The 14,094-nt window shown below is 38.5% G+C and overlaps 1 protein-coding gene across 8 annotated transcripts in view; it reads right to left on the bottom strand.

The window, feature by feature from the left end:
* SDCCAG8 (SHH signaling and ciliogenesis regulator SDCCAG8) overlaps window positions 1-14,094 on the bottom strand; it is a 156,942-nt gene that overhangs the window by 50,376 nt on the left and 92,472 nt on the right. For 7 of the 8 annotated variants that reach the window (XM_048843714.2, XM_048843713.2, XM_048843719.2 and 4 more), the window contains one exon: window positions 11,504-11,635. The exons of the other annotated variant lie outside the window; for it this stretch is intronic. In XM_048843714.2, the coding sequence (XP_048699671.1) occupies window positions 11,504-11,635 (132 nt within the window). The remainder of the gene's footprint in view (window positions 1-11,503; window positions 11,636-14,094) is intronic. 8 annotated transcript variants of the gene reach the window in all.

Genomic DNA, 14,094 nt, shown 5'->3' with positions numbered 1-14,094 from the left:
GTCAAGAGCATCACCTTCCCTATTTCAGTTGTAAGAACAGTCTGGGGAAGGCCATCATCAACATTAGATTGATGTTTAGCACTGAGAACCATATTAACCAACAATTGGCTAGTTGCAGAAGGTGATGAGGACAGTCTGGGTGCTTGCACCACACTCTCTTAAATACAGCACTTATTTCAGGGCTTGCTATGTTTCTGGATAGTCAAAAACCTGGCTGATAATCTGTAAGTTAAAGACATTTGGCTGCCACAGTTAAGAGCTGAACATGAATATAAAGTATCCAGATCTCTGTTTTTGGAGGGATTTGCTTGTGGAGTGCAAAGGCAGGCAGAGTACCTCAGCAGTATTGGCTGGGGGAGGGACGACGCTTGCAGGAGAGGCCAACTACTGTTTCCTTAAAGGGTGTATTGGCTTCTGAGTGCTCACAGCCGTTGAAGGGCAGAGGGGTCACATTCTGACTGCATGGATATACATGTTTTTCCCATGTGTAAATTAACTGTAATGTCTTGTCATAAATCTGCCTTGCAATATTGTCATGGACATTTACCAGCCTTGTCGCAAAAACTAGTCCTTGGCCTTTTACAGGGATGATAAAAAAAATTAATATTTAAAAGATATCACTCATTTTGGGTGAGTGGGCAGGTAGAATTTTGCAAGGCTGTCAAACATTATTATTTAATGCTTTTAGGAGTCTTACAGTCTATTAATAAATTAATCAGTATCATTAAGTGCACTATATACTCTAATGAAAATTCAAACAGAAAAACCCACAATATGGAAATACTTTCCCTCCAACCATTCGCCATTACCATGTCAAGAATAGCAAGAACTGAGTTATACAGAACTGTAAAACATTTTCCCCAATTACTCTGTCTTTTACTTACGGTAGATGCTTTCAGGTCTGTATCAGCTAAAATGATTTTTTTATATACATCTGCTGTTCATGTATTTGAAGAATAAACTTTTTTTAAATAATATTTTGTGGGGAAAATTCAGTGTGTTATGTTATACAAATGATAAATATTTAAAATGGAAGCACTAATATAAATAAATAAATAGCAAATAGACAAATACTTAGCTAGAGAGTGAGAGGGAGGGAGAGATTTTAAACATCCAGTTTCTATTCCAGACCATGTGTACTGTGTGCAAACAGCCAAGCACATTAAACAGAAGCCAAAGACATTTTCAGATTCTGACATGATTTGTTTTCTATATAGAATCTCATCCTTTCATTATTTCCTAATATTACTTCTCTGGAGTGTTGTGTTTCCCAACCTACAACGAAAGCTTTCTGATGGCAGTGTATAAGCGACAGAGATAACCCCAAATCCTGGACAGAGATGAGAGTCTCATTTGGCTACACTGCAATGCAGGATGCAGTGACACAAAGCTTTTCAAAAAGAGAAACTCCGCGAATGAAAGGCTACAAGAACAACCTGACCTCCAGTTGTTGTGGCAATCCAGTTGCTATGAAGCCCCCCCATACAGATATCTGGGCATGAGTATGGATGCTTAGAGAAAAAAGCTTATATTTATATATATCTCTCGAGACGACTTTATTACCAGATAAATTAGAGAGATGTATGTATTTGTTTTTGTTTGCTTTTGTTATAAACATGAACACATTTTAATCAAAAAACAAGACTCACTTTCCTGGACATTTGACTCTACACTTGTCTATCTTTAGAAATCTGTAGGGGTATAATTATGTCTATTAAATAGAAGGTCACATTAACATTTTCTCCTCACTTAGGAAAAAATATTAACCTATCTATGATAAGGATCAAGAGGAAAATATATTCAAAATATGAAGGACATTGGATTAAAAAGGGCCTTTTAATAACTTCACTTTTCCTGTTTTCCCCCCACCTGATAATTATTTGCTGTAGTATGTAAACCATACATAAAAAAGGAGTCTTAATATAAATTGATTGATTTGATTATCAGGAAAGGATTTTGACTTTTAATTGACCGTTTTACTAGAGGTTTGCCAAAGAAATTCAAATCTCTCTGAGTAGGGACGTAGTAAATCAAATATTGTGACACAGATCTGAAATTAACTTCTCCCCACGCCACCAAAAAATAAAATTAAAAAAAAAATTCACACTCTCTCGCTTAAAAGCACAACACAACACATTTAAAAGGAAATATCTTAGGGTTATTTTTTTTTGGGAGTGGGTGCAGGAAGAGAACTTGAGACATGATTTTATTGCATTTTGTTTTACTCTTTAAATGACCCATTTAAAGGTCAATTTTAACTCTATTCTTACAGATAAGGCTATCCATGAAAATCAGGCATTTCCCTGTAGGAAGAATACACACATACTTCATCACATACTGTGCTTTACAGACATCTCTAAACAGTTGTTGCGCTTCACTAGAATGTCTGAAGGGAAGACCACCCCAGGTACTTGGCTGCAGACACATCCTAGCAGCATGGCACATAGTTATGATTTGACACATATAGTCTTTATAAATCCAATGTCTATGAAGTCAAACAAATCTCCTTCTTATTTATAGTAACAGGCAAGAGCAGATCTCTGCCGTCTTGTTACACAGATGGTTATAACATTTTTATAGTTAACTTACAACCACTGATGCCTGAGGAATAGACACACATCTGCCCCAAACTGCCAATCCCATAGGCTCTTTCTTTTCAGCTACCAGAAACATAGTTGAAATAGGTGTAAAAAGCCCATCTATATAAATGTTCTACACAATTTGTGCATGTGTGTATACATGCCCACACATAATATACAAATTATTTTGAGTATTTATATTACATATACAAATATAATACACAGATTGCACAACGTTGGAGTGTAATATCCTGTTCAGCAGGTACAAATGTGAACAAACTACTATTTGACTGGTACATTCCTCCTAGCAGAGGATATTTCAAGCAACCAGAAAATAATAAAAGATGATATACCAAAACATGCAAGTCAAACCTCATCACAATAGACTAGCCTTTTATGAGATTCTAAACAACTGGAGGAAATTATAATAAAGTATTGACTATTTTGCCAGCAAAAATGCTCTGATTTTCAGACCATTATTGTACAGAACATCCATATCCCCATTTACAGTATTCTAAACAATCCTTGAAAAACAGTATTTACAAGCCTACAAATCAATAATTTATTGATAATATAAAATAACTTCAAGAATCCATATGCACTTTATAAACTGTGGCCCATATACTCCATCTCACTGCCTAGTTCAGGAAAAAGAATTATGGATTAGGGCCTGACAGGCTCATGCAAAGAAAGGAAGTGGTTAAGAGAGGTGCTCTCGCACTACATGTAGACATCTTTCCTCATTTGCTGTAACTCCACACACCATCTAGGCTCTAAGAAGCGTGCGGGCCAAGGTTTGGAAGAAGAGCTAGCTACTCTAAGTAACATGCTTCCTTTTTCAGCCTATGGCCATTCCAATGGAGAAAGGTCAGAGAGTTGATGCTGCCTAAAGAGATGAACTATGTTCAAACCCTTACATTAACCAAAATCACTCTAATGGTTAGGAAGGGGAACGTATTTAGAAAAGTCAAGTGATAAGTAACAAGTGCTGAATACACCAGACTAGATCAAAATCAATTAAAGCTTAAGAGAGCTGATGAAATCCTTGCCTATGACAGTATGGTTGCGAATTAATTACAAATTAATAAGTTCAATCATTAATACACCTAAAGCAAGTCTCCCTCAACTCTCCCCTTGCCACCAACTAGTACAGGTCCCGTCACTGCAACAGAGAGAACTGTGTGCAGAGCACTTTAACATTGGTACTGAAAATGCAGACAGTACAGACCATGAGCCAACATTTCAGGTGAACCTAAAAATGGCAACCAGATTTAATATCATCTAGAATTTTTAAATTAAATTTATTTTTGGGAAAAAGGAAGGTGGTAGTGGTTTGTTTTAGGTTTTATTTTTGCTGTATTTGTTATTATATTTCTTTGCTGGTTGCCTCCATTTATAACTGGCCTTGTAATAATTTTTTTCCCTCTTAGCAAGAAAAAAAAATTACTTTTTACTATTAAGAGTCATTTTTTGCAGAATGGAAAAATGCAGACTTTAATGACAAAATTATATTTAAAAATTGAAATGATACTAACACGTTCTTTGCAGCAGCACAGTGTTCAAAGTGACATTTCTCCAAGATTCAGAATTGTAAAGTTACCAAGTAAAGTTGACCACACATCTCCAGTGACAGAGCAATGACACTGTCATCTTGATCAAATGCCACAATTTAGACAATGCTTCTCAGCTAATTTACTCACCCTCAAAAATCCATCTTAAAATTAAAAGCATGTGGGAGCAAGAAGACAATAAAGAACAAACTGATGTAAAAAGAAGGCAGGTAAAAGAAAGAAGGGAGGACAAGCCATGGAGAGCATCATTGGCTTCTATATAGTAACAAAAACCACAACAACTGTACAGCCCATCTCTCCTTCACTCCCACAAATTGCAAACTTCTCAGCTCAGTTCCATTTCAATAGCAGGTGTCAACTATCTATCATTCAGATGGACATCTCCTTTCTTTTAATGACACATTTCACTGAGCAAACAAAACTGAAAGGGATGAATATTTACATTATATTCAAAGAAGGGACTCAAAAACAACTTTAATTATTATAATTTAAATATGAAATAACCTTGTCCTTAAAAAAACACTCCATATCATCAGAACAGATGTTTATAAACAGCATATTTTCTATAGAGAAAGATAGAAATAATAGGGAAAGTGTTATCTTGTCTATTTTCATTGACAAACATTTCTAAGCTGCTACTTCAAAACAAGTTGACTGATCAATTAATAAGGTCTTACTCTAACTACTGTTTTATGGAACTAAAAAAGGAATATAAAATAGTTATTGCCCTGTCGTTTGTATCCCATAGCAAAAAACAAAGTGATGACAAACAAGAGTAACCTTTTTTCTCACTATAAATACCATATTTCATTACAATATAAATGCAAAAATGTATTTGTAGAACATCTCTCATCTGTGACAACAAATTATTGATTCACTCAGTATTTGTGAAATATCATAAGACATCTGGTGAAAGATTGGAGGAGCAAAGAAGAGAAAATGTGGTACTAATATCTAAAGAAGTAAAGGATGATGACCATTGCAGTTACCATCCAGCAGGTTTAACTATTATATAGAAGACGACAACTCTATAAACAATCGAGAGAGCAACAGAATTATGAACAATACGTTGTGTTTATGAAGAACACCGACTTCTGGTTTTGACAGAATTACAAAATTAGTGTATCAAGGGACTGAAATACAGATAGTGTGTTTCAATTTTATAAAACATTTGACTCATGGAAAGTTAAAATCAATTGAATCAATTTTGAGAGTGATAAAAATATTCTCACATGGACTGAAAGCTGGCTGAAGAACCAAACAAGAAGATCAATAAATGAAAAATAAACTGGACTATATTCAATAAAAGTGAGAAACCTGGAAAACAGTAATGCCTAAAGAGACCTTGGGGTAACAGCACATATAGCAAATTAGAAACTGTATGTGTGATACAGTAGCAAAAAGTGTTATCTGTGGTTGCATACAAAGAAGAAATGCATCACTGTGCAGAGAGGTAATCATTCTCTATACCACTTTCATGAAAGCACTAGTATTTGAGACAGAAGGCTGAACAATGCAGCAAACTCCATTACTGCTAAGTAAAAAAAAAAAAAAAAAAAAAGACTAGCCTGGGTAAGGCAGCAACAGGCTGCAGAAGTCTAGAATAGTAGACTAAAAACCTCACTATTTTTTGATTTAGGAAAAACATCAAATGCATAGGCTAGAAAACAGTGGCTTTTTATGACTTTCTACTGTACTTAGTGTACACGAACAATTCATAGTCAAGTTCATGACCTTTGGGAACAAACTTAATACATTAGCTCAGCTGATATTAAAATCTACAACTGTTCTTCATTGTGGAAGTTGTAAAACAGCTTTACTGTGATTTTTAAGCTGTTTCTGATAACATTCCATTCGCTACCTGATGTTTAAATAAATACAGAATTAGATCAACTATAAAACCAAAGCATTCATCACTTTCCCCTTTAATATACTGGTAAAATCTCTTGACTATGGCTCAGTTAGATATAATCTATGCCACATTTATAAATTATAAAATATTAAATTTAGGAAAACACAGTTACTGCACTGGTTTTAGTGCTCTCCATCATTAAAAGCAGTAGCAGAAGGTAAGGCACTGCCTGCAGCATGACCACGTTCCTCTCAGACCAATTTTCTGTTCTGTATTAATGCTTTGATTCATTTCTAGTGCATAAAATTGCTGTGATGGTATAGAAAACGATGAACAACTTCTTCATGATCTCTGTTTCATTCTAATGCATATTAAATGTCGCCCTAACAGCTGACAAAAGACAGATCTGAAATTCAAGCTAGTAGTAATAATGAAGCAGAGTGGCCTAGGTACTAAGCTAGAAAAAAGGAAAAATACAGATATTTTCAATGGGCCCCTCTTTATGCAAGATGACAGGACTCCTCTCACAACATACCAGTTTGTTATGGTGTTGAGCTGGGGACTGATTAGGTTGGGGCTTCCAGCCCAGGAATTTGGTTCCCACTCATTCAGGATTTGGACTACAACAGCAGCGGCACAGCTGGGTATGGGGGCTAGGGTAATTCAGGCATTGGCATTCAGAAGCATACAGAATGTACATGACACCCCCAGGTAGGGAATTTTTCGTTGTTCATTTTTCATTGTTTTCATTCCAGATGCAGGAAGACAGGCCATGCTGACAGTGGCACAGATCTATGGGCACAGCATTGTTTATGGGTGGGCATCCAGGCTGTCTGAGTGTTCGCAGCTAGGGCTTAGTGATGAAGCAGTCCTGAGCTAGCACAGAAGGAGGGGCATATTATGGGACCAGCTGATACTACTTCTGTATACATGCCATTTCTGTGGCACATGCCACTTCTGTATACTGGGGGCTTATCAGTGGGCACCAGATATAATTGTGGTGCAATGTGGAGGAAATGATTTAGGAATGTGTAAAGGGATAGCCTGAATGCTTAGAGTTAAGAGGGACTTGGGGCTGATCCTGGAACTTTTTCTAGGTGTAAAAATGTTATGATAGGACATGCACATGCAGGGTGTTGCAGGGAACAGTGAAGCACTTCCTATGCCCTGGGGTCAACAAGGCTAGGAAGTATGTGAATTGGGAGGTGGCCAAATTCATGGGGATCGGGGAGGGGGAGAGGGGATGCCAGTAATTTTGCATCCTGACATAGCAGCCTAATCAAACCGTATGTAGTATCTCCTGTCCTTATTCCAGTATGATGAGACAATACATATGTTTTCTAAAAGCAGAGGTGAGGCTGGAATTCCTGTAGTAGCATGGATTACACTGTGAATGTGTGCTCCATAAACAGAGCATTTCAGATGCTGTTATACTAGCAGCCAATTTATAACTTGTAAGGCCTTCACTTTTACTTATCCCACATCAGCTACCTAAACCAATATTTTATAGATGAAAATCCATTTTACCCAACTAAAACCCAACATAACAGTTTTCAACTTTCAATAATAAAAAAGCCAGCTTTTTTTTCGTACTTATACTTACTGTGGTCGTGCCCAAAGGCTCAATTGAGATTAGAGTTTCATTGTGCTAGGCACTGTACAAATACATAGGCTGACATGCTCCCCACTCTCCAAGGCTGGAATCTAATATAAAACAACTAATGCAAGGAACCAAGGGAGCGTGTCATGGAGAGGGAGGATGAGGGTAGCAATGAAATCATCCGGTTTCACAGACTAAATGCACCATCTGAGATTTCAGAATCTCTTTTTTTTCCTTTGAAGTTTAACTGTGGGGGCAGAAGTGAGGTGAAATGCAAGGAGCAGGATGAGTTACTGGGAGGAAGCAAGCAACAAAGAAGGAAAAGGAAGAATGGAGGGAAGGGGGACAGAGACCGGCAGCAGAGGAACTCTGTTAGACAGCGGTAGGAGGGGGAAGGGGCAAACAATCACCAGACAGAACACCCTGTGTAACACATAGGCCTTGATACTCTGGTCATCTAAACTCTCTTGATACGGAGCGGGGGGTTGTAGAGAGCTGGTTGCAGCTCGCTCCCCAATTCAGGGCTGTCCAGTTCTAGCATAACGTAGAGCTCCCTCCTGTGCAGCCCTAACTTACACTACTGGCTTGAAGTCCCTCCAGAGTGGAGGATTTGGTGCACCAGAGCTATACTCTGCTCTGCCCCTTTCCTCATCGTCCTGCCCAAACTTCCTCCCACCATCCCTTCCTTCCTATTACACTGAGAACCCAGGGTGGAAGGAGCATGAGGAGGCTGGTGATGGAATCGTTGGCTGATCTCCTCCATGCAGGCAAAATTCTGCCCCAGCTGTTTTTGGCCAGTTTATGGCCATTAAATGCTGCCTGCACAGCACAGAGTGGACTGGAGTCTCTGGCATACAGAATGGTGCTATCACCGATGTCCAGGAAGAGTTTCATACCAGCCCCACTGCAGCTGCTCCCACTCCCATGTTGCTGGGGAATTCTCTACTACCCTTGAGGGCTGGCTATACCCTCAAAAGCTTCTGCCCTTCCTCATTCTCAGCCCACATGACTAAGGGATGGGGGTGCACTACTTGAGTGGGGAGATGCCTCCATAAGAGTAACTCAAATAATATCAAATAATTGGCACTTCCAAGCTGTTGGTCAAAATCGAACAGCTTCTACTTTAATAATACTCTTAATACTTAGATTTCCAGTGACAGGTTTTTGTTTATATTAAACACAAATAACTAGATGTGTTAAGAAAATAGTACTGAAAAATATAGCATATTAAATAAGGGCACAAAAGAAAGACATGTTAGTCCTAAGTGGTGCACAGGATCTGTTGCAAGATGTGAATATAGCTGAACCGCTTTGTAATAGTGACCATTATATAACTAAATTTAACATTCTTGTGGAGGAGGAAATACCAAAGAAACCAACCACAGTAGCATTTGACTTCAAAAAGGGGAACTACACAAAAATGAGGAGGCTAGTTAAATGAAAATTAAAAGATAAAGTCACAAGAGTGAAATGCCTGCAAGATGCATGGGAACTTTTAAAAAACACCATAAGGCTCAAACAGGACCAAAAAAATGCCACCAGGACTAAACAACACAGTAAAAGAAGCAGTTAAAGACATCTTTTAAATCCTACTGAGAAAACAGAAAGTAGCATAAACTCTGGCAAGTCAAGTGTAAAAGCATAATTAAACAGGACAAAAAAGAATTTGAAGAGCAACCAGGAAAAGACACAAAAACTAATAAAATTTTAAGATGGTCAGGCTTCCTGTTTCTGATGATCAATCAGTGGGGCCACTGGATGATCGAGTTGCTAAAGGAGTACTCAAGGAAGACAAGGCTATTGCAGTGAAGCTAAATGAATTCTTTGCATCGATCTTCACTGCAAAATTATGAGGAAGACTCCCACAGCTGAGCTATTCTTTTAGGTGACAAATCTGAGCAACTGTCCCAGATTGAGGTGTTAATAGAGGTGATTTGGGAACAAATTGATAAATTAAAGAATAATAAATCACCACAACCAGATGGTATTCACCCAAAAGTTCTGAAAGAACTCAAATATGAAATTGCAGACTGTGGTATGTAAACTATTGCTTAAATCAGCCTTTACATCAGATGACTGGAGAATAGGTAATGTAACACCAATTTTTAAAAAAGGCTCCAGAGGCGATTCTAGCAATTACTTGCTGGTAAGCCTAACTTCAGGCAAACTGGTTGAAATTACAGCAAAGAACAGAATTACCAGACACACAGATGAATGTGATATGCTGGGGAGAGTCAACATAGCTTTTGTAAAGGGAAATCATGCCTCAACAATGCACTATCATTCTTGGCACGGGGGGTAGGGTGGGGGGTGTGTCAAAAACACGTGCACAAGGTTGATCTGGTGGTTCAAGTGTACTGGGACTTTCAGAAAGCCTTTGATAAAGTCCCTCACCAAATCCTCTTAATCAAAGTGTGCAGTCATGGGATAAAAGGGAAGGCCCTCTCATAGATCAGTAACTGGTTAAAAGTCAGGAAACAAAGGGTAGTAACAAAATAGTCAGTTTTCACAATGGAGAGATATAAATAGCAGACTGCCCACAAGGATCAGTACTGGGACCAGTGCTGTTCAACATATTCATAAATGATCTGGAAAAAAGGGTAAAGAGCGATGTGTCAAAGTCTGCAGATGATACAAAATTACTGAAGATACATAAATCCAAAGCGGACTACAAAGGGATCAAACAAAACTGTGTGACGAGGTACCAAAATGGCAGATGAAATTAAATGTTGACAAATGCAAAGTAATGCATGCTAGATAACCATATCCCAACTATACATAAAAAATGATGAGGTCTAAGTCAGCTATTACCACTCAAGAAAGATCTTGGAGTCATTGTGGATAGTTTTCTGAAAACACCTACTCAAGGCACAGCAGCAGGTAAAAAAGCTAACAGAATGTTAGCAACCATAAGGAAAAGGATAGGTAAGACAGAAAATATAATGCCACTACATAAATGAATGGTTCATCCACACCTTAAATACCATGTGCAGTTCTGGTCGCCCCATCTCAGCAAAGATATAATAGAATTAAAAAAGTACAGAGAAGGGCAACAAAAATGATTACCGGTATGGAACAGCTTCCATATGAGGAGAGGTTAAAAAGACTGGTACTCTTCAACTTAGACAAGACATGACTTGGGGGAGAGGGGAAAATATGACAGAGGTCTATAAATTTATGAATGGTGTAGAGAAATTGAATACGGAAATATTATTTACCTCTTCACATAACACAAGAACTAGGGGTCACACAATGAAATTAATAGGCACCAGGTTTAAAACAAACATAAGGAAGTACTTCACACCATGCACAGTCAACCTGTGGAACTCATTGCCAGGGGATGTTGTGAAGGCCAAAAGTATAATTGGTTCAAATAAGCATTAGATAAGTTCATGGAGAATAGATCCATCAATGGCTATTAGCCAAGATGATCAGGGATGCAACCCCATGCTTTGGGTGTTCCTAAACCTCTGACTGCTAAAAGCTGGAACTGGACAACAGGAGATGGATCACTTGATAAATTGCCCTGTTCTGTTTGTTCCCTCTGAAGCATCTGGCACTGGCCAACACTGAAAGATGGGATATTGTGCTAGATGGACCACTGGTGTGACCCAGTATGACCGTTCTTATGACAATTCATCTGAGAGAGCCCAAACAGCAGAAACAGCATACAACACATATGCTAAATCAATTTAGGTCTACATTCTTCAGAGTACTGTGGAAACTGAACATGCTTTCCTGCTGTTTATCCAAAACAGCACAAGCAAAAAGAACAAACAAAGGATGGTCTGAGGTTTTGGTCATTTTCATAAAATAAAAACTAAGGTTTTTTTCTTGTTTATACAACACAACAGGTATTGCATAGTATACCACATATGGACTGATTAATAGAACTTCCTACCTCAGCTTCATTCTCTCATGCATTCTCCCATGCTGGATACACTGTTCTTCCAATTCATCATTTCTTTTCTGCATCTTCTCCAGTCTGTCATAAACATACTCATTTTCCTGACTAAGTTGGCTGACTTCGGACCTAAAGTAGTAAAAACACAGTGGTGATGGATGTTGTCAGATTTCATCCTATAGTGGGCCATCACTATGTAGTCTCAACCTTTATAAGACTTCTGTACATGTATGTGTAAATAGGCTCTTATTAGAACCTACAGAAACAAACATTTTACCTAGTAAGCCACATCCTAGCATCTGGAGACATGACACTCTGGTATGCCACTTTTTGGTAACCCAGTTATAATAAGAGCGGCCTCTCACTTATAGATATGTAAAAACCCACTTATGCAAGATCACAATTCCCCTTGCTTGGTGTGGACAATCAGACTAAGGAGTGATTTTAAAGACAATTGGCCATTTTTGGTGTCAAATGAGGTCAATGGAGTTGTATCAGATTTACAATAGATCAGGACCTGAAAGCAAATAGGCGATGGAATGCCTAGTTTGACAATCCTGACAGGGTTTAAGCAGAACAGAGGTCTTTGAGCAGTTGATTAGTTGTGGAGTGGAATGAGGACTGGGGTGGCTTTGTGCATACCTACCAGCAGAAACTCGGATGCGTTGGGGACATTAGGTGCTTCCGGGGTTAAGTGGCAGCTAAGCAATTTTGTGAATGTCAGTGGGACATAAATATTGGACATACGCACATAAGTCCTTTTGTGAATCTAGTCCTCTGTGTCCATGTGCTAGATACAGTACAGAACTGGAAACCAGGCACTCTTCAGCTCTAATCCTGGCTCTGACACAGACTCCTTCAGCAGCTTTGGACAAATCATTTATTTGAATTTCCTAATATGTAAAAGGGAATAACGGTCAAGGAAGACTCCCCAACTGTGGGGGCACTAGGACCAAGGTGGTGTCTCCCCTTCCCACCATCATGTGGGCTTGGGAGAAGACTGCAGAGAGGAGCCAGACAGAAACTCCAGCCTGCAGGGACGGAAGAAGCCAAAGTGGGATCCTTTAGCCATTCAGAGAACTTTCTACAGTTTTGACTGGACTTTCTCTGCCCTGTACTGATTGGTTGCTCCAACCTTCTCCTTCCATTTCCCCTTTCTCCAGTGTCTCTTCATCTTAGCGTCACTCCTCTTCTCCCCTTCCCTGTCCCCCTCATTGCTTTTCCCTTCAACATCCCCTCTCCCTTTCCTTTAGCTTATCATTCCTAACTAAACCCACCAAACATAAAATAAATAAAATATAATGGAAATAATGTGATGTTTGTTGCCATCAACTGTTTACTCTGATTGTAACCTCTTAGGGGACGGGACTGTCTTTTTGTTCTGTGTTTGTGCAGCTCCTAGCACAATGGGTCCAGTGCATGACTTGAGGTCTCATAGGTGCTACAGAAATACAAATAAATATCAGCAACCCACCTCACAGGGTTTTTCAGATTAATTACTGAATGGTTTATAAAACACGTTGAGACCTATGAGTAAAAGGTACTATTATAAGAGCAAAGTATTAATTTTATTAATAAGCCAAAACTGCTACATTGAGCTTCAGAGTACATTTATCAGAAGATGAATAGCAAGGATCACGTTTTATTCATTGTACATGACAGTAATTTCATCTTTCAACATCTCAGTTTACCCATGTGTAAAATGGGGATAATACAACTTAGTACCTCACAGGGCACTGTAAGACTTAATAGATGAAGATATATTAAGTGTCTTGAGTCATTTTGACAGAAAAGTCATTAAGAGCAAATTATCATCATCACATATCCATAGCATACCATTACTACTGTAACTAGTGAAACTAAATATAAGTTATGAATATATCCTAGTGCAGTGGTTCTGAATGAGAGGTATGTGTGCCCATGGGGGTACTCAGAGGTCTTCCAGGGGGTACATCAACTCATCTAGATATTTGCCTAGTTTTACAACAAGCTACCTAAAAAACCATTAGCAAAGTCAGTACAAACTGAAATTTCACAGGCAATGACTTGTTTATACTGCTCTATATATTATACACTGAAATGTAAGTACAATATTAATATTCTAATTGATTTATTTTACAATTATATGGTAAAAATGAGAAACTAAGCAATTTTTCAGTAATAGTGTGCTGTGACACTTGTATTTTTAGGTCTTATTTTGTAAGCAAGTAGTTTTTCTGTGAGGTAAAACTTGGGGTACGCAAGACAAATCAGACTCCTGAAAGGGGTACAATCGTCTGGAAAAATTGAGAAACATGTGCCTAATGGAATGACTGAATTCTAGGGGAGAAATTCTCTTCCAATTGTGATACCCAGGTGCTGCTCTGGTGGCATATAAGACATAAAAAGGCTGCAGTAGAATGGGGGAGAAAGCAGCATAGGGCCAGTGTAACTGGTTTGCCTCTGCTCTCCTCATAAACCCTCACGTGCTGGGTATGGAAGGGAAGTGTGTTGGAAGGATGAGGGGCAACACTATAGCACATAGCACTGTGGAGATTCTGGGTTATGATACAGCCCTCAGGAAGCCGCTGTTAAGTCTGAGCAGCTCA

The sequence above is a fragment of the Caretta caretta genome, chromosome 3, assembly GCF_965140235.1.
Source record: "Caretta caretta isolate rCarCar2 chromosome 3, rCarCar1.hap1, whole genome shotgun sequence".
NCBI lineage: Eukaryota > Metazoa > Chordata > Testudines > Cheloniidae > Caretta > Caretta caretta.
This window is presented reverse-complemented; position numbering and strand designations above follow the sequence as displayed.